The sequence below is a fragment of the Gallinula chloropus genome (genome assembly GCF_964237585.1).
Source record: "Gallinula chloropus genome assembly, chromosome: 27".
Classification (NCBI taxonomy): domain Eukaryota; kingdom Metazoa; phylum Chordata; class Aves; order Gruiformes; family Rallidae; genus Gallinula; species Gallinula chloropus.
In genome coordinates, this window is record NC_140112.1 from 1,981,305 (window position 1) to 2,002,236 (window position 20,932).

The 20,932-nt window shown below is 48.8% G+C and overlaps 1 protein-coding gene across 1 annotated transcript in view; it reads right to left on the bottom strand.

Moving 5' to 3' along the window:
* Window positions 1-2,137: 2,137 nt before the first annotated feature.
* Window positions 2,138-20,932, bottom strand: part of IPO9 (importin 9) — a gene marked incomplete at its 5' end in the record, with an annotated part of 35,035 nt that continues 16,240 nt past the window's right edge. Inside the window, 16 exons of the mRNA XM_084275893.1 lie at window positions 2,138-3,251; window positions 4,473-4,549; window positions 5,337-5,438; window positions 5,934-6,053; window positions 6,661-6,794; window positions 8,003-8,169; window positions 9,929-10,204; window positions 10,374-10,502; window positions 11,423-11,571; window positions 12,196-12,422; window positions 14,223-14,382; window positions 16,219-16,358; window positions 17,635-17,741; window positions 18,433-18,531; window positions 19,996-20,147; window positions 20,811-20,860. Coding sequence (XP_084132019.1) covers window positions 3,141-3,251; window positions 4,473-4,549; window positions 5,337-5,438; window positions 5,934-6,053; window positions 6,661-6,794; window positions 8,003-8,169; window positions 9,929-10,204; window positions 10,374-10,502; window positions 11,423-11,571; window positions 12,196-12,422; window positions 14,223-14,382; window positions 16,219-16,358; window positions 17,635-17,741; window positions 18,433-18,531; window positions 19,996-20,147; window positions 20,811-20,860 — 2,200 coding nt within the window. The 3' untranslated portion in view covers window positions 2,138-3,140. The remainder of the gene's footprint in view (window positions 3,252-4,472; window positions 4,550-5,336; window positions 5,439-5,933; window positions 6,054-6,660; window positions 6,795-8,002; window positions 8,170-9,928; window positions 10,205-10,373; window positions 10,503-11,422; window positions 11,572-12,195; window positions 12,423-14,222; window positions 14,383-16,218; window positions 16,359-17,634; window positions 17,742-18,432; window positions 18,532-19,995; window positions 20,148-20,810; window positions 20,861-20,932) is intronic.

Below are 20,932 nucleotides of genomic sequence, written 5' to 3' on the forward strand. Positions count from 1 at the left end.
GGGAGCGGCACCGGCGGCTGCGCTCAGGCTCGTTCCGCAGCCCGGCCGCTGTTAACGGGTTAAATTCCGGCCCGTGGCTGTGCCTGGGAGGTAACGCTCGGTGTGGGAAGAACGGAGGGGGGAACGGAGCCCCGGGAGAGGGGGCAGAGCCCCGGGATGGGGGGGACGGAGCCCCGGGAGAGGGGACAGAGCCCCGGGAGAGGGGGGCAGAGAACCGGGAGAGGGGACAGAGCCCCGGGAGAGGGGACAGAGCCCCGGGAGTGGGGGACGGAGCCCCGGGAGAGGGGGACGGAGCCCCGGGAGAGGGGACGGAGCCCCGGGAGAGGGGGACGGAGCCCCGGGAGAGGGGGCAGAGCCCCGGGAGAGGGGGACGGAGCCCCGGGAGAGGGGGCAGAGCCCCGGGAGAGGGGACAGAGCCCCGGGAGAGGGGACGGAGCCCCGGGAGAGGGGGACGGAGCCCCGGGAGAGGGGACGGAGCCCCGGGAGAGGGGGACGGAGCCCCGGGAGAGGGGGCAGAGCCCCGGGAGGGGGGACAGAGAACTGGGAGAGGGGGACAGAGCCCGGGGAGGGGGGACAGAGTCCCGGGAGGGGGGACAGAGCACCGGGAGAGGGGGCAGAGCACCGGGAGAGGGGGCAGAGCACCGGAGGGACGGGACACAAAGCCCCGGGGTGGGTGAGTGGGTCAGTCTCATTTCTCATGGTCTTTAAACCCACCATCCAACCTAACTAAAGCCACCACCAAGGCACAGAGCAGTGAGCTCCCACCAGAAAGCACGTGAACCCCACACCAGCACCTCTCTGCAGCCCTGGTTAACCAGACCTCAACAAGCTCCACTTACAGACACCCTACAACACACCCAGACACTCCCACATGTTTGGTATTCACTTACCTGCAAGAACAGATGACTGGTTTTGAACCTTCCTGCCAACACACAGCACGAAGAGACAATCTCACCCCATCTTGGGCTGGGACCAGTCACCCTGTGGACCTTCATTTGATCCTTCCTGTACAGCTATCAGGATACACACAGCAGCCACCTGCTCTGGGCTTTCTCAAGAACCCTTTCAGTTAACTTGTTGGGCCTTTTCAGTGACATTTCACTGAAATGCCTCAAAACAAAATTCCTAATAGATTAAAAACTCTAGGTAGGAGACAGAGACAGAACCAGAGCATCCCCTCTGAAGGGAAGGCCACAGCATGAAGTTGAACTATATATATTCTTATCCACCAGAGAATCCATGGGGAAGAAAGATCCTGGCAACAGCTGCACAGAGAGCTGAGATCAGAGCTCAGCTCTCACTGGACCACGCACAGAAATCAGGCTTCAAATCGTGCTGCTCACAGCTATTCCCACAAAGCCACTGAGAACATCCCAGGATGGGAATAGAATCAGACTGGTCTGGGTTGGAAGGGACCCCAAGTGTCACAGAGCTCCAACCCCCTGCCCCAGGCAGGGCCACCAACCTCCAGGCCTGGAGCTACACAAGGTTGCCCAGGGCCCCACCCAACCTGGCCTTGAACACCCCCAGGGATGGGGCACCCACCCCCTCTCTAAGCAGCCTGTTCCAGCCCCTCACCACTCTCTCTGGAAAAAACTTCCCCCTAATCTCTCATCTCCCCCTTCCCTCCTCCAGCTTCACTCCATCCCCCTTGTCCTGCCAGTCTCTGCCCTTTAACAAGCCGATTCCCCTCCTGTTCCTCTGCTCCCTTCAGGGACTGGAAGGCTGCAATGAGGTCCCCCCACAGCCTTCTCTTCTCCAGGCTGAACCAGCCCAGCTCCCTCAGCCTCTCTCCATAGGGGAGCTGCTCCAGCCCTCTGATCCCCTCCGTGGCTCCTCTGACCCCTCTCCAACAGTCCCACATCTTTCTTGTCCTGGGGCCCCAGCTCTGGACACAGGACTCCAGCTGGGGCCTCATGAGGGCAGAGCAGAGAGGGACAGTCACCTCAGCCTTTTCCTTTAAGCAGAAGATGTCTCCATTACAGGACTCCTTTTCTGTCCAGATGCCTCCTGTGAAACTCCCTAACATCCTCTGGGCAGCGCACACAGAAAGATTCCTAAGGAAGAAACATGCCTTAAATAAGTGACTTCAGGAAACAAGTGCAAGTTCCTTTTCAATCTGTTTTTATAAGAAGGATACCAATGTACATTTTAATAGTTTTATTTTCCCCAAGGGGGAACCAAAGGCAGAGAGGTGTTGTGAGATACATCACGCTGTTCTTAGGGGTAAATCAATTTGCAGATGTTATTTTACCACTCTATAAAAATACACTCAGGAGTGTGAAGGAAGCAAAGTAGTTCAGAGTGGCTGTCATGGAGCAAATATGTTAAATGCAATCAGGGCTTCCTCCCTCCTCCCCCCAAATAAAAAGAATTGTGGCTCTTTGTGTTCCATAAACCCAAAGTCTTCAGTAGCCACATGCCACAGGAACAGAAATTTAAGTGGTAGCTTCCTCTGAGCATGTGCACACAAAAGCATTAGTAAAGAACTGCTCCCATGGGACTAGAGAGCAGATGTGAGCAACAAAGCCCTATCCACAACAGGAAAGAAGATATGCACTCAGCTTTATTGTCTCAGCTTCCCGTCCAAACTCCTGCAAACAGGTTCCATACCATCCTCTGATAAAAGAGTCTATAGTTCTATAAAAAGAAGTCACACTGTATGATCAAGATATTTACCCTGTACATGTTACAACGAGCATGAAGAGGAACAACCTTCCAATTCCTCAAGATACATCCAAGCAATCTGTAAGTGACCCAATTCCTTTCACTGTCCAACTGTGCTGTGGGAAACTCAGTTTAAGTGCCTCTTCAAGGTGGAGACAGTTTGCTTTTAAAAATATTAAGGGTTCTTTTGAAATTTTTAAGAACTTCCTGGAAAGTTACTATGGAAAATGAAAGTGCTCCCATGGTGAGACCAATGTGCAAAGCTCTACAGGCTTCTGTCCTTGCTGCTTCCGTAGGATTCCTTCCCTTGGCAGATGTGTGTTAAGATGAGGCCATCATCCACCTGTAACAAGCAGGTAGAGACTGGAAAATGTTTTATGTTTAATCATAAAACGTGGAATAAGCAAAAAACAAACCAAAAAAAAAAAAAAAAAAGTCCAGATATGATCAAGCTGGTCTCTCTTGAGTGGGTTTTATATCCCAATGGCCTGTAACACTCGCTTTTCGTTCTCATTGAGGTGGTCAGAGAACATGGCATAGCAGGGCTGCTGTGCAAACTGACAGAGGAAGTCAGTGAGATAGGCCTGGAAGGAAGACAGAAAGAGCCAGTTAGCACCATGCCACTTTGGAAATTCCATTTGTTTCATGTATGAAGAGATCAAGCTCAATATTATAGAATCAGAGACTGGTCTGGGTTGGAAGGGACCCCAAGGGTCACAGAGCTCCAACCCCCCTGCCACAGGCAGGGACACCAACCTCCAGGCCTGGAGCTACACAAGGTTGCCCAGGGCCCCAGCCAACCTGGCCTTGAACACCCCCAGGGATGGGGCACCCACCCCCTCTCTGGGCAGCCTGTTCCAGCCCATCACCACTCTCTCTGCAAAGAACTTCCCCCTAATATCTCATCTAACCCTTCAGCTTCACTCCATCCCCCTTGTCCTGCCCTTGTCCTTTAACAAGCCCATTCCCCTCCTGTTCCTCTGTTCCCTTCAGGGACTGGGAGGCTGCAATGAGGTCCCCCCACAGCCTTCTCTTCTCCAGGCTGACCCAGCCCAGCTCCCTCAGCCTCTCTCCATAGGGGAGCTGCTCCAGCCCTCTGAGCCATCTCCGTGGCTCCTCTGACCCCTCTCCACCAGTCCCACATCTTTCTTGTGCTGGGGCCCCAGCTCTGGACACAGGACTCCAGCTGGGGCCTCACAGGGCAGAGCAGAGAGGGACAATCCCCTCCCTGTCCCTGCTGCCACCCCTCTGCTGATGGAGCCCAGGATCCCATCGCCCTTCCCAGCTGCCAGAGCCACTGCTGGCTCAGGGGAAGTTTCTCATCCACCGTGACACCCAGGTCCTTCCCAGCAGGGCTGCTCTCCAGGAGCTCTTCTCCCAGCCTGTATCTATGTCTGGGATTCTTGCAGCCCCAGTGCCACACCAGACACTTGGCAGTGTTGCAATATGAACAACACAGAGAGACTGCAGGGAACAGAGGGCTGGCAGTGGAGGGGAAGGGCTGATCGGTGGCTGCCAGGTGGTGGTAAAAAACAGGAGCAAATTATCACCCAGGGACTGACTGGATGGGAGTATCTCCCAGTGGAGTAGAAACTTCTGTCATGTTTAGTTCCAGAGTGGAAGGGAAAATAGCTCCAGGCACTCCTGGGCTATCAGCACCTTCCAAAGTCATCTCAATGACCTGAGCACCTTCAGGGCAACTGGTGTTCCCAGTGGTTTACAGTTTTGTTAAAGTACAACATTTAAATAAAAGTTTATAAAGAACAATAGGTATCTGATTAAAAACACTCATTCTAGAGCATCACCTGGAGATCTATTTGGTAAAGAGGGTCCTTTAATGCATCTGGATCATCCTCTTCATCATCTTCATAGTAATCCTCATCTGTCAGAGGCAAATCAGCAGGTTTTAAACATCAAACAGAGCAAAATACCTCAGGAAGTATTCTATTAAGAGGATTGATGATATCCAAGGATCCAAAAAGAAAGTGTCAGTACTGCTGGGTAAAAAAATATATACATATATATAAAATTGTATCCAGAATATTGGCTCCTGAAGTTCAGGTGATCAGGAAACACTAAACCCTGGAACTAGAAGAGTCACCACAGAGTCTCAAGGAACGTGCAGGTGAGATGAGCAGACCTGGGACACTAGTCAAGCAGCTCTGTAGTTATGTGCACTATTATCTTATGCCTCAATCTTATGTCAGGGGGACACATTTCCAATCTTCACTAATGTAAGCAGTCTCTCTTACTGTATTTGCCTGTAGGGTTCTTCCTTCTAAGCCTACATGCAGACTGGAAGGGAGCTGACACACTGGCTTCATTTCTTTATGCAGGTATGAATTCTCAAGGTCACTCTACAAAACAAGCTCACCCACTTCTGCAACACTGTCATTCCAAGGTCACATCTACATCTTTGATCATCAGTTTTGTTTTCAGAAGAAATACCTGCATGAACCTCACAGCAAGGTGAAGCCTACAGAGCATTGGAACTCTCAGGTGAAAAATTCAGGTATTCAATCATCACATTATTCAAAGACCTGCCCCCCTTTCACAGAAAAAGGTCCTTATTAAAAATCCAGGTGCATTTTCCTTTCCCTTGCCTGCAGGAAAAGAAACTTTGACTATGATGCCATCTACTCTGTTTTCTCTTTGAAGCTGTTGCTTACCATACTTGTTTGTGGAAAGAATATCTGATAAGAAGTGTCCTGCTAAGTTTTCATCTTCATCCTCGTCCTCTTCCTGATCCTCCCACATATCATTCGAATCATCTGTTTAGAAAACAATAAAAATTCTAGGAATAAACAAAATCCCAGAGGTTCAGGCTGCTGAGCACTCTACAGGGCACTGGAGAGTTTCTAGGCAAACATCCCTGCTTGGGCAGGTGGGATGAAGGGAAACACCTGCAACCTTCCCCATCCCCTGGGAATAGGTAACTCAGGAAGTGGTGCTAAGCAGAAATCCAGAACAAGATTGGATGCTTGAAGGGGGGGGGGGGGGAAAGACAGACAAACCTGATACACTAGGAGAGGATAATTTTATTGCCATATGCTCAGATCCCATCTTCCAAACTGGCCCAAGATAATTTTCAGGTATAAGAATATGCTACAGTGACTGCTCTTATCCTTTGGATTGTTAATTAAGCCTTTGTAATTACAGGTGTACCTATTTACCATTGTAAGTGTCTTATTGCTGTAAAAGCTTCAGAAGAGATTACAAAACAGACTTAAGCCATGCAAAGAGGAAAAGCAAACCCAGGATTTTACCTTGGCTCCAATCTGCAGCTGTCTGTCTGGATGCATTTGCTTCCATCGCATTAGAGAGTTCATTTATTATTAATTTTAAGATTTTTACTAACAAAGGAATGTTTGTCCAGCGTTCAGGATCTATAAGAGAAGAAAAATATATATATATTTTTCTTTTAACAAAAAGCTGTTAAAAACAGGCATGCTATTTTTTTGTGCTGGTTGGGTTTTTTTTTACCATACACTTCAAGTGCTCACAGACAAGGAAGAACATGCAGGCTGGGAGGAAAAAGGGACTGACAAACCCCCCCTGGGTGTTCCTTCCATGCACCTTCACAGCTAGATTTCCCAAGACCTTAAACTGCAGAACCAAATCCAGCCCATGTGCAAGGAAGGGAAGGCAGAGTTACATCTTCACAGCTGAAGTTGGAATTCTCTGATCCTTGAGGTCACTCCCAACCCAGACCAGTCTGTGATTCTATGATTCTCAATCAATCTTTGGTAGAATTATGGCAAATAATGGGTATGTGAAGCACAAGATGTATTGATTAGCTCTAAAAACCAATGTGCACCTTCTGTAGGTTTGTATGACCTGCAAGATCTACTTGTTAAAGTAGATCAGGGTTCAAGGCCAGGTTGGATGGATCTTTGGGCAACCAAGGTGGAGGATGTCCCTTTAAAGGGCCTTTCATCTCATCTAACAACAGGAAAACCAAGTCCCATTAAAACCAGCAAAGTCATTACTTACTCTTGGCCGCCTTTGACCGTGTCCGAATTCCCTCATCCATGTTAAATATTTCTTCTCCCTTCACCCTGATGTCCTGAAGCCTCTTGTCGTCTGTGTTGATGCCATACTGCAGGAGCTTACACAGGGCCACAGAGCTGGGGAGCAGGGAACAGGAAAAATCACACACTGGAATTTCTCTAAGCTGCCCAGGGAGCTGTGACCAGGGAACATCTCCAGAGCAGACATTCACTTCTTTCTACACTTCTGCCAAGAATGAGCATCACAGAATTTTCCCATTTCTCCTATTTCAGGATCTGAAACTGGACCTGCACAGCCAAAACCTGCCATGGCTTTGGATTAAACACTATGGAGCAGTGTATATGCACATCAAGGGTTCTTCAGTTTGGAAGGGCCACAAACACAACCGCTGGGGGGAATATGGATGGAGAGCAGCCCTGAGAAGGACTTGACAGCACTGGGAGAGGAGAAGCTCAACCTGACCCAACAACATGAATTTACAAGCCCAGATTCTCCTGAGCTGGAAAAAACTAATCATAGTCCAAGTGTGAACCAGTTCCCCTTTCCCTCACATCCAGCACGTTTAATTGCAATGGGATCACAGAATCAGAGGGGTTGGAAGGGACCTGGAGAGCTCCTGGGGTCCAACCCCCCTGCCAAAGCAGCTCCCCAGCTCATCTTGCACAGGGCGGCGTCCAGACGGGGCTGGAATCTCTCCAGAGATGGAGACTCCACACCCCCTGGGCAGCCTGTCCCAGGGCTCCCTCACCCTCACTGGGGAAAAGTTCTTCCCCAGCTTGGTGTGGAACTCCCTGTGCTCTAACTTGCAGCCATTGCCCCTTGTCCTGTCCCCACAGACACTGAAAAGGGGCTGCCCATTCCCCCTGCATCCCATACTGAAGATATTTATAACCATTAATAAGGTCCCCCCTTAGTCTTCTCTCCAGGCTGAACAGCCCCAGCTCACTCAGCCTTTCCTCACAGGGGAGATGCTCCAGGCCCTTCAGCATCTCTGTCCCTTCTCTGGACTCTCTCCAGGAGATCCCTGTCTGTTTGATCCCAGGGAGCCCAGAACTGGACACAACACTCCAGCTGGGGCCTGAGCAGGGCAGAGCAGAGGGGGAGGATCCCCTCCTGTGACCTGCTGCCCACACTCCTCCTGATGCCCCCAGGATCCCATTGTCTCTCTCAGCCCCAGGGCACACTGCTGGCTCACGGCCACCCTGTCACCCACCAGGACCCCCAGGTCCTTCTCCACAGAGCTCCTCTCCAGCAGCTCATCCCCAGCCTGTCCTGATCAGCAGCTGATGTCAATGTGTGGCTCTTGCTGATGGGAACATCCTACCTGACTTTGCCTTCGTACTGCCCGTAGAACAAGTGCTGCCGGCTCATCCACTCGGCCATGACGAACTCCAGGGCAGGCTTGCCAGTTGGTCCAGGGAGACTGCACAGGAACTCCAGGAGTGGTTCCAGTTGTGAGTGAACCAAGTGAGCAAACACCATGATCAAGGACTACAGGAGGAGAAAGGAAGTGTCAGCTGTACATCATCACTGAAAGGGTTTTGCTGAATATTCAAGTAACTGAGTTTGCTGCAAGAGCACAGCCTGTGCTTACCAACCCCATGATGAAGAGGAAGGATAACCCTCCACAAGACACCCTGTGCTACAGAAGCAGGCAATAAACTACTACAGTTAACAGCAGTATTTATGCCCCACCAAAAACCACAGCAGGAACAAGTTTATTCACACCCATGCCCCAAACTAACAAACCTTCCTAAAGATTAAAAAGCTCTTTAAAAATATCCTGGGTTGCACTTGGGTTTTGACTAGGAAAAACATCACATGGCAACACTCAGACACTGCAGCTGCCCCAGTTTGCTCCAAGGGCAGAAGCTGCCCACAGAATTCTGTACACAGAGCTCTAAATCCATACACATCTAGCAGAGATATAGCTCATGATCAAGCTGAGGAACAGAAGTTACTGGTCTAGAGCCAGAACTTGTATTCTCTTCCCCTTCTACCCCAAGGGCTCCCCATCATCACCTCACCCCAGGACCAGCCTTCTGCCACATTGCAACTCAGCAGCACTCCTCTGATTCCCAGTGCACTCTGAATACAAGTTTTAGGGGAAGAATTGCCAGGTTTAGAATGGTGCTTGGGGTTTATTTTTCCTATACAATATGCAGTTTTACAGTTCAGGGGGAGAATTCATGCACTGAGTATGTCTAAATGTCAGCCTCCCAGCCTGAGGGCATCTCTGTAGGCTTCCTTGGGGAAAGCTGCCCACCTGCAGAGACCCATCTTTCAGGCCAACCCAGGCCAAGAGACTCAGCATTGCAAAAGGCTTATTTCTCCCACAGGGGGTTGACATGACTGCTTCAGATTTAAGCTTCTGGATCTTTTAAATCAAAAAGTAGGCAAGGTGAGAGCCATTCTGAACAGTTAAGGATCAACAGTGTTTCTGAGGGGGGAAAAAATAAAGCCAGGCTTTAAGCTGAAATCTGTGCTGACATCTGAATGTCCTTCTTGACTCACCATGTGATGGCTTGAAAAATGCACATACAAAAATCAGAGAAATACACAAGAGAAAAGGGTGAGAGCAGACTGAGCTGCAGCCAAATGCCACAGCCCAGGCAAAGGTGAGATCTTGCCAGAGGCAGAACTCCTCACCAGTGCTGGCAAAACGCCTTCCCCCAGCTGCTGCAGAGAAACCAGGGCAGCCAGGACAAGATGCTTTGCATTAAAGGCATGGACAAGACAGACAGGAGAGAGAACAAAGACCACTGGGATAAAAATCACTCCACAGAAGCGTGCCACTAGAAGTAGGTCAAAGCTAGAAGAGATGGTGATGTTCTTGGCTGGCCTCACACCTGATACAGGCCAACCACACCTCCCACCCACCAAAGGTTCACATTGTCTCAACTCCCAGGCATTTTACCCTCCAAATACAGCACAGAACCACTTGAAAGGATGTGCTGCCTTTGCCACCACATCTGTACTTTGGGAACTCTTGTTCCCTCTAAAGGTTGGCTGCTTGCAAGCACAGGGTCATGAGGGACTATTTAAGCTGCACTAAGACTTACCTACAAGAACCTGGCTTACCCTACAGCCCAGACAATCTGCATGAGCAGAGCAGGAATTTTCCTGCCTTTAAAACAGTATGCAGAACCTCCAATTGCAGTAGCCCACAGCATAAGGCACACAACTAAAAAAACCCTAAAACAATTGATTGTCCTTCCCCCTTATTCTCCTGAGTGCCCAGCCTGCTCACCTGCATTACACTGAGCGTCTCTGCTTGTTGCATTTTGCTCAGGATAGCTCTCAGGATCTGGTCCAGATTCTCTCCCAGCTCACTTCCTGCTTTTGAAATCAAAGTGGAGACCAGCCTGCCCACGAAGGCAGCGGTGAATTCGGAGGTCCTTGGATCTAGAAGCTGGCTCACCACCTGCATCACGTACCACAGCCCGTTGTGGCCTTGCTCATCGTGCCACTGGGCGATCTGCTCCAGCGCCACCGAGACATAAGCACGCAGACACTCGCCGCCGTTCTACACGAGAGAAAGACCCTGGTTAGAGCTTCCCTTGCTAGGGAAGGGACTGGGAAGGCATCTCCTTTCATCACCCCAAAGAGACCTTTAGCCAAGATGGAAACAATGGGCAAACTGGTGGCACCTGTTAAAGTTCTGCCCCGTGGGTGAGACGTCCCCACAGCGTTACCTGCATCGTGGCGTAGTCATCCGTGTTCAGGCTGCACTGAGCCACCGCGGGGAACGCTTGGCAGATGAGGAGCTGGGACAGAGGTGGCTTCGTGTTCCTCACAACTGTGGTCAGTATGTCAATGGAGGTCTGAAAGGAAAGCAGAAGCAACAGCACTGTTACAGCAGCAGCCACGGAACGCTCAGCCAGCTTTACCCATCATAAATAATCTAATAAAGCATGACACTGTTATATGGAACAAGAATGGAAGGTGTAAACTGGAGGGACATGAGCCAGTCACACCCCCATTCTAGTCTAGAGTAGGTTTTTAATCAGAGGGACTAGGAGTCATGCACCCAGAGCACAGACACACAGTGTGCTCTGTAAGAGTTCCCAAGGCTGTGCAAGCATTAAAAGCTCTGTAACCCCCTACATATGCCAAACAGGTTCGTGGTGCCCTCATGCATGCTAATCAGTACAGCCAGAGAACTGTTCTAGCTGACTTGTTCCATTTTGTTTATATTGATTGAAATTAATTACCCAGGAGCGATTGCTCCATTCCTGCTGATCAATTGGCAGATTATAAGCATATTGATAAAGATGTTTAGGGGGTTAAATCTCTGCAATCATTCTACAGAGTCAATGCTTCATCTTTTAAGCGCTGACTTTTTACAGCAAGGGCAAATCTGTGTAATTATCTCCAGCAATTTATACACATAAATCAGAAAGAGCCTTAGGAAAAAGTGCATGGAATAGTTACGTAGCCTGCTGGAGAACATCCCACCACAGAGGAGACTGTTACTGGTGTAAGGTGGCTATGCCAAAGCCAAATGACTTGGGATTCACTGCAGAGACTGGAAGAAGGCCAGGGGAGCAGTTTACAGTTAACTTTTGGAAACATCTCCCCCCACCTGCAGTTTTACCTTCTCTCTACAAAGAAACCTCTACCAATGACTCCAGTCATTGGTCCAAAGCAGTTTAAAAGCCACCTGGCTACTCTTTTAGACCAGCCATCTCCATTAAAGAAAGGGAACCATCTCCAGCTACGACTGTACCACTGTAGCACTTACTGCACAAAGCCCTGCTGGGATCTTGTCAGCAGGGGCCTGCATGATGCTGACAAGAGTTGGTATTAGCCTCATCTGCATTGGACCCTGGCAGGCTTCTATCTGAGCTAGCTCCTTAAAGATATCTTGGGCAAGAGAAGCAACAACTGGATCTGGAGAGAGAAAGCACCATTTACTAAAACAATACTAACAAACACATCTCAAATTCTTTTGCTACCACTATTTTAAACAGGTAAAGCAGCAAGTTTCCCTTCTGGCTTTCCTAGAGGAATTGATGTTCAGTCAATTAGTATTTAAGTCTTCAGCACCAGGATTCAGCAGCAAAATCAGAATCACAGAATCCCAGGGGTTGGAAGGGACCTGGAGAGCTCCTGGGGTCCAACCCCCCTGCCAAAGCAGCTCCCCAGCTCATATTGCACAGGGCGGCGTCCAGACGGGGCTGGAATCTCTCCAGAGATGGAGACTCCACACCCCCTGGGCAGCCTGTCCCAGGGCTCCCTCACCCTCACTGGGGAAAAGTCCTTCCCCAGGTTGGTGTGGAACTCCCTGTGCTCCAACTTGCAGCCATTGCCCCTTGTCCTGTCCCCACAGACACTGATAAGGGGCTGCCCATTTCCCCCTGCAGCCCAAACTTAAGATATTTATAAACTTTAACAAGGTCCCCCCTTAGTCTTCTTTTCTCCAGAGCCCCAGCTTATTCAGCCTTTCCTCACAGGGGAGATGCTCCAGGCCCTTCATCATCAGCAGGACTTTGAGGATGGGACTGGGCTACGTACCATTACTGTACTTCAAAAATATAGCGATGGTGAAAGGGCAGATTTTGTTCTCCACGCTGGCTGTGAACGCCGGGTCGACTGTACAGACGATGCAGAGCGTCTCCATCACCAGGTTCAGCACCTCTGAACTGAACTGGGTGGCCAGGTGGATCAGCCCATCAAGAATGCTAGGAAGGAAAGCCTGCAACACCTGGCTGCTCTCAGACATCTTCAGCTGGTCACAGTAGCTAGGCAAGAGATGTGCAGTACAAAAATACATGTGGAATATAGTGCAGTGATTTATACACTTTTATATGTATAATACACACACACATATACATTAAAAGGGGTTATTTCACCCCCACCCATTCTTCTTCCTTAAGTTCATTCCTCTAAGACCTTCCCCATCAGTCTCCCATGCCTTGATCTCTCAACAGCTCAGCTGCTTTCCTTATTCTACCCCAATGGTTTGCAGAGGCAGAGTTGAGCCAAGTTAAATACATATTGAATACACTGAAGTGATTTATACATTTATATATATATACATACACACACATATATAAAAAAGGGGTTATTTCACCCCACCCTAGTGGGGTGATGCTAAGATGTTAAAAGCCAAGATGTTAAAAGCTTCCACCACCTCTTTGTAATGATTCTTAACGACCTTATTCTTAAGAATAAGGTGACAAGGAGATTGTTAAGAATAAGGAGAAAATAAGCCTTCAAGAAAAAAATAACAGTCTAAGTGAGAGACTCAGTGCTTACAACATCTTTAATAACCATGTTCTAGAAGTGAGCTAGGGAAGAGAAGAAAAGTTGCAGAATAAACTGAGGTTTAAGTCTCTGCCTTTATCCATTATCTTCTCAGTGCAAAGAGAGGACAAGGCAGTTTTGGGGGGTGGGGAAGAGTAGTTCTTTTGTGGTTTTTGTCAGGTTTCTGTGTATGTTTTTAAGCTGATGTTCCATTTCCACACCAGAATCAATACAGATTTTCCCTTTTTCTTCTTGCAACTTTCTTCACAAAAGAAGAATGCCAACACCCCCCCCCCAAACATTCCTTATTGTAGTGATGGGCTCCACAAGCCCCGTATCATGTCATTCAGCCACCTTTGTGATTGAACAGGAGTAACTGGGGGTTCATTTTCTATTTCACATGCTCTCTAGTTCTGCTTCTCTTTGTGACGATATCCATCCTAACATTTTATTGACTAGAACATAATTCCTCATTAGAGTTACTCTATTTTGAACCTGCTTGCTTACACTTTTTAAACTGCCACCTATTTCATTGAACACAACCACCTACAGTCTACACAGAAATGTCTGGGTGGCTGCAGGCTGAATATGAGCCAGCAGTGGGCCCAGACAGCCAGGGAGGCCAATGGCATCCTGGCTTGTGTCAAAAACAGTGTGGCCAGTAGGTCTGGGGAGGGGATTGTACCCCTGGACTGGGCACTGGGGAGGCTGCACCTCGAGTGCTGGGTCCAGTTCTGGGCTCCTCACCATCAGAAGGACACTGAGGTCCTGGAGCGAGTCCAGAGAAGGGCAACCAGGCTGGGGAAGGGGCTGGAGGGCAAATCCTCTGAGGAGCAGCTGAGGGAGCTGGGGGTGTTGAGCCTGGAGAAGAGGAGGCTGAGGGGAGACCCTCTCACCCCTCCCCTGCCCTGCCAGGAGGGTGCAGAGAGGTGGGCGATGGTCTCTTCAGCCAGGGGACAGGAGATGGGACAAGGGGCAATGGGCTCAAGCTGCCCCAGGGCAGGGTCAGAGCAGGTGGGAGGGGAAAGTTCTTCCCTGGCAGAGTTGTCAGGGCCTGGCACAGGCTGCCCAGGGAGGGGGCTGAGTCCCCACCCCTGGGGGTGTTTAACAGGTGGGTAGATGAGGTACTGAGGGATCTGGTTTAGCTTAGGATGGGAACGGTTGGACTTGATGATCTTAAAGGGCTTTTCCAACCTGCTGATTCTGTGATTATTAAAACTAGGATGTTAAAACTATTCTGAGTGTAATTTGTAGCCCCTATCCCTGGGCTTTGAAATACCTTAAGGTTTACTCACCCCCAGATAGCTCTGACTGCAGAAATTCGGACAGAAGGAGGCTGGGTTTCGTGCAGACCACTGACAGTAGCTTGGAGGAACTGCTGGATTAGCTCTGGAGACATGGCCACTGTGAAACGGCTGGCAGCCCACAGGGCACGGCCCAGGAGGAAAGGAGACACTGAAACAAAACAAAAAGCCCAGTGGGTTTTGTAGAGTAAGTTTTCTGAGTTTAAATCTCCAGCTGCTTCCATTTATTATCACAAATTTTGCCATCCCATTAGGAAAATTGTAGGATAGGACAGAAAAGACCAGTATGCAGCACACAGAAGATTCTTATCCATGGGCAGAATCCAGTTTGTTTCTCTTAATTACTTGAAAAAATTATTTTCTCATTTGTTCTTTTTTTAAAAAACAACCCCCAAAAAACTTCCTTTAACCATTTCCCCTTGAATTTGCTCATCAATGGAGCAACAGAGCTTTAGTGATCATCAGAAGAAAAGTGCAGGAGGAGAGTGAAGGCTCTTTCAGTAACTCCTGTTCATCTGGCTCAATGTTCTGTCCTCAACAGCTGCAAACTGCAGAAGTTTTGGGGAAAGAATTAGAGAAACTGAGCACATCTACAGAGATCTTTTACAGAATAGTCTTCTAGCTTATAGCCACCACCTTGTAATCACAGAATATATATATATATATATATATGACACCCATATATAAGAAGGGCCAGAAGGAGGATGTGGGGAAGGAGGATCTGTCAGCCTGACCTCAGTTCCAGGGAAGATCATGGAGAGGGTGATCTTGGGAGCTGTCATGCAGCACATGCATGATAACCAGGTGATCAGGCCCAGTCAACATGGGTTTACAGAAGGGGGATCCTGTCAAACTCACCTGATCACCTTCTATGACAAGGTGACCCGCTGAATGGACAAGGGGAAGGCTGTGGATGTGTCTACCTGGACTCCAGGAAAGCCTTTGACAGAGTTTCTCCCAGCATTCTGACTGAGAAACTGGCTGCCACTGGCCTGGACTGGGGGACCCTCAGCTGGGTTAGAAACTGGCTGGATGGGCCCAAAGGGTGAGTGGAGCCAAATCCAGCTGAGGCCGGTCACGAGTGGCACCCCCAGGGCTCAGTCCTGGGTCCAGTTCTGCTCAACATCTTTATCAGTGACCTGGATGAAGGGATTGGATGTTCCCTCAGTGGGTTTGCAGATGACACTGAACTAGGAGGAAGTGTTGATCTGCCTGAGGGGAGGGAGGTTCTTCAGAGGGATCTGAACAGACTGGACCCATGGGCTGTGTTGAACCTCATTAGGTTCACCCAGACCCACCTTTCCAGCCTGTCATGATCCCTCTGGATGGCTTCCTTTCCTTCTCTTGTGTCAACCACACCCTTCAGCTTGGTGTCACCAACAAACGTGCTGAGGGTGCACTCAATTCCATCATCCATGTCACTGATAAAGATGTTAAAGAGCACCGGTCCCAAGACAGACCCCTGGGGACACCACTTGTCACCAGCCTCCACCTGGACACATTGACCCATTGACCACAACCCCTCACTGACAACCCAATACCACCTATGAGATGTGTGTAAATACATGTAAATAGCCTATTTTTTTAAATGTGTTGCATACCTTGCATAGTATTTCTTCATTCAAAATCAACTCAAGAAAAGACAAAACCTTTCTTGGGCACAGACTAAGGAAATGGGTTTTCTGATGAAAGCATCCAGCAATTTGTTTTTCTTCACTGACCCAACTTAACATGGACTCACCAATAATCTTCAGATTGACTTAAACTTCTCCAATTTTCATTATTCCCAAGGACTGTCATAGTGTTTTTCAACAAGTTCTTTGACTTTCTTGCCCACTGCTCTAAGGTCACATAGAAAGAAGCAGCCTGCAGAGATCCTGCTCAGCTAAGAATATCAGCTGAAGCGCCCACACAGCAGCCTGACTCAGCAGACACTTTTGTCTATCAGAGATTTCCAAGGTCTGGCCCTCAGCAAGAGTCACTGTACCTGAAAGGTTGAGGTCTCCAAGAACAACATTTGTCAGGAAGCCATGCATATCAAAGTGTATTCTACCATTCTTCACATTGTCTGTAATAATAGACTTCACAGAGCCCAGGGCCAACATACAAGCTTCATGTATTTTCCACCTGCAAAAGAATTGGGATTTAGGTTATTCCCCCCAGTACCATCTCAATAAATAAAAAGGTCTGAGGTAAAACCATGACATTTGTTTTATTTAAGCTACCACAACTGTTTTCTTGGTCCCAAAGCAGAGAATTGAAAAGGGTCCTGAATGAAATGAACATCTCAATGGCTGTAAAGAGGAAGCTGCCTCCAGTCCACGAGGTCGACTGCTCAGAACCAGCACAGCCAGACCTTGTGTAGCTCCAGGCCTGGAGGTTGGTGTCCCTGCCTGTGGCAGGGGGTTGGAGCTCTGTGATCCCTGGGGTCCCTTCCAACCCAGACCAGGCTGGGATTCTATGATCTACAAAATTCACCAAGTTGGGCACTTGGAAACTCAGCCAGGACAGGCAGTGTTCTTAATCCCTTCCTAAAATACTGGCTGGGTAACTGGGTACCAGTTTTGTTCCCATAATAAATACATAAAAAAGAAACAAGACTTTTCTGTGAAGGTTTCCATTTCCAGCTGGACTTGGTGATTCTGTGGCAGAAGCACTGAGATACCTGGGACAGAAAAAGTTCAAATATGTCTACTTTTTACATTAGGTTTTGTTAATTATCATGAAACAGGGTTAAGGGCTAATACCACTTCTCTTTGGTTTCATTTGTGAAGCAAACAACCTACTTTAAATCTTATCACAATTCAGGCAGTCAGGTGCTGCTCACTCTACAGTGACAACTCTGACACTAATACTCAAAATAAGCACCAACACTCAACTAATTCACTGTAAACCCAAGAGAGAATAATTGCAGCACAGCAACTGGGTGATCCCACAGTTGAGCTTCTTCCTCCAATCCTCAAGTCAAGGTACCAATTGCAGTTTTCAAGTTCAAAAACTGAACATGCAGATCTGCATTGGGCACCTTTACCTCTTCTGACATAAAGCACAAGAAGTTACACTTGAAATTTTGAGCTCCATTAAGTGAAAAGTATTGCCAATTTCTCCTCAGATTGAGTATAACTAATTATCAGTTCCAATGATGTCTGGAAGGGAGGGAAGGAGCCTGGACACAGCTGAGTTGTGCTAGGAATGTCTGAAATATTCCACATGGAGATTTCATCATCTGGCTCACAAACTGCTGTACTTCCTTATTCTTCTACTCAGAGGACTCAAATTCCATCCCTTGTCCATGAGTAGCAGTGCCATGACACAACAAAGCATTTCAGTTGTGCTGTCCCCACTGCTGCCACACAGATTGCCATTTGTATGGGGGTCATTCCCTGCTGCCTCTTCTCCTCACCAGTGCTCAGCCCCGTTGTTTTTAGCCTGCTCAGCCTCTTGTAAGTGTCTTGTAGCTGCTGCAGCCAAAGCAGTTGCACTCTCGTTCTGGAAATCAGCAGCCACATCCTGTGCAGAGGGAAATGATAACGTGTGTTTGTACAGACTTTTAAAAGTTGGCCCTTTCTCCACATGCCCTTCATAGAATCATAGACTGGTCTAGGTTGGAAGGCACCCCAAGGATCAGAGTTCCAACCCCCTGCCACAGACAGGGACACCAACCTCCAGGCCTGGAGCTACACAAGGTTGCCCAGGGCCCCAGCCAACCTGGCCTTGAACACCCCCAGGGATGGGGCACCCACCCCCTCTCTGGGCAGCCTCTTCCAGCCCCTCACCACTCTCCCTGCAAAGAACTTCCCCCTAATCTCTCATCTCACCCTTCCCTCCTCCAGCTTCACTCCATCCCCCTTGTCCTGCCAGTCTCTGCCCTTTAACAAGCCCATTCCCCTCCTGTTCCTCTGCTCCCTTCAGGGACTGGAAGGCTGCAATGAGGTCCCCCCACAGCCTTCTCTTCTCCAGGCTGAACCAGCCCAGCTCCCCCAGCCTCTCTCTGTAGGGGAGCTGCTCCAGCCCTTTGAGAATCTTTGTGGCTCCTCTGACCCCTCTCCAACAGTCCCACATCTTTCCTGTACTGGGGGCCCCAGCTCTGGCCACAGGACTCCAGCTGGGGCCTCACTAGGGCAGAGCAGAGAGGGAATGAAGCTACTTTTATCTGTTGTTATTCTTTTGCTTGCATCTAAATGTTGAACACATTTCGTACCAGCAAGAGATCCTGGGCAGCAATCCTCACTGTGTAGGAGAAAGTATCATCATCTTCATCCTCCACAAACTGCTGGGGATTTGCAGTCCAAACTTTGATCTGAAACAGGAAGGAGACAAGAAGGACAGGGTGGGAGAGAAATTCAGAACACCCAGTGGAAAAAGGAACTTCTCTGTTCCAAATCATCTCAGTTTTGGAAAACCACTTCCAGAATTTCTCTCTGCCATAAGGAATCCCAATCCTCAGTGATATCTCTCATATTCTATTGAAGAAACCTTTGAGAAGAAGACACCTTCTCTGTTCTGAGCTCATTTTGTTCTGCTCCTCAGCTGAGATCAGGATTTGACAGAACTCATGAGTGACATGGAATCAATGCCACACAGTTGAGGAAAGGAAGCAAATGAATCTTTAACTGATTGCCCATTTTTATGCATGCCCACCTGAACAAAAAGCCAACAGCTGTCAGGCTTGGGAGGCCAGGAGCCAGGCAGAATTTCAGTACAAATTATTTCACAACACTAGAACAGGTTTTTTTCACCATCACAGAAACTGGTTAACCCTTTTAGCAAGATAACCCTCATTTTCACAGCAAAATACTTCACATAGGAATGAAGAAAGAAAACTTGAGAGCTGAGGTTGAGGTTCCAGGGAGACATTATCTCAGCTTTTCTATATATAAAGGGGGGTTATTTTTACCAGGTTCTGTTGTGACAGGACAAGGTGCAATGTTTTTAAACTGAAAGAGGGGAGGAGCAGCTCCCCTGTGGAGAGAGGCTGAGGGAGCTGGGCTGGTTCAGCCTGGAGAAGAGAAGGCTGTGGGGGGACCTCATTGCAGCCTCCCAGTCCCTGAAGGGAGCAGAGGAACAGGAGGGGAATGGGCTTGTTAAAGGGCAGAGACTGGCAGGACAAGGGGGATGGAGTGAAGCTGGAGGAGGGAAGGGTGAGATGAGAGATTAGGGAGAAGTTCTTTCCAGAGAGAGTGGTGAGGGGCTGGAAGAGGCTGCCCAGAGAGGGGGTGGGTGCCCCATCCCTGGGGGTGTTCAAGGCCAGGTTGGATGGGGCCCTGGGCAACCTTGTGTAGCTCCAGGCCTGGAGGTTGGTGGCCCTGCCTGTGGCAGGGGGTTGGAGCTCTGTGACCCTTGGGGTCCCTCCCAACCCAGACCAGTCTGGGATTTACATCAGATAAATGGAAAAAATTCTGTACTCCAAGGGTGGGGAGCCCTTGAGAAGCTGCAGCTGCCCCTGGATCCCTGGCAGGGTTCAAGGCCAGGTGGGATGGGGCTTTGTGCACCCTGAGCTACTGGAGGGTGTCCCTGCCCATGGCAGGGGCGTGGGACTTGGTGATCTTTAAGGTCCTTTCCCACCCAAACGTTCTATGGGTCTGTGATCTGCTGTCCATGTTCCCCCATTTAGGAACATTTGTGAGCTCCTGCCTGACTCCTGGCACAGCAAAGTGACAGACCAGCCTGGAAGATTACAGAAGCTTCCACATGCTGAAACTCTCCCTAAGACATTGTAAATCTCTCATTTCATTTGCTTCCTACACAAGAGAAACGTGCTCACCTGCTCCTCTGTGATCTGCATGTAAAGGAGGATGTAATAGATGAGCTCTGGCAAAGCCTTCTTCACTGTGCTCTTGAACTTGTTGTTCTCCAACAAGGCATGAACAAATTCAAATATGCTGAACACGAGATTTTCAAAGCCCAACACTTCACCTGGACAAAGGAGTCAGACAACAAAAGAACATGATGGAATATGCCAACACACAGCAAGGCAGAAGACAAACCCCATGACTGGGTATGCTAACATATAGAGAAGTCTAAAAGGTGTCAGATAGAATTAGGAAAGGTTGGCTTGTCTGACAAGATGATGTTTCTTCTTACTCCTGAACTAGCAAGGGGTGGGCAGCAGCACCCCAGGAGGATGTCTGACCCCATCACTACCTGCTCCCTTCCCACCTCATGGCACACCCCTCATGAAAACTCATCAAGCTCAACCTAAAACCTGTTTGGTTTTCTTTTCTCCCTGAATTCTTTTACCTCAAAATGATCACAGAGCTCATTCCTTGAGTCTTAAGGAAACTGAAATGATGCAGCTCTGTTGATCCCAATCACATGGAACTTGCAAAGAAGTGATGGACACTGTTGTAACACCATAACCATACTTTAAGCACCATCTCCTACAGTGTTTCACTCACTGTTCTGACAGCAGTAATACCAGGGAAGTCCATTCCTCAGAAGAGGAGATCCAGGCCTGGAGGTTGGTGGCCCTGCCTGTGGCAGGGGCATTGGAACTCCATGATCCTTGGGGTCCCTTCCAACCCATGCAATTCTATGATTCAGAAGAGAAGGCAGCAGTGCAGTTTAACAAGTTCTTACCATCAGAATCCACAGGGTCCTCCACCTCTTCTGTGTAATTCACTTCTGTTCTCACATAAGTGAGCCAAGTTAAGTAAATACACGTGTTTCTAAAGAGCTGCATCTATTTAGGAATTACTCTG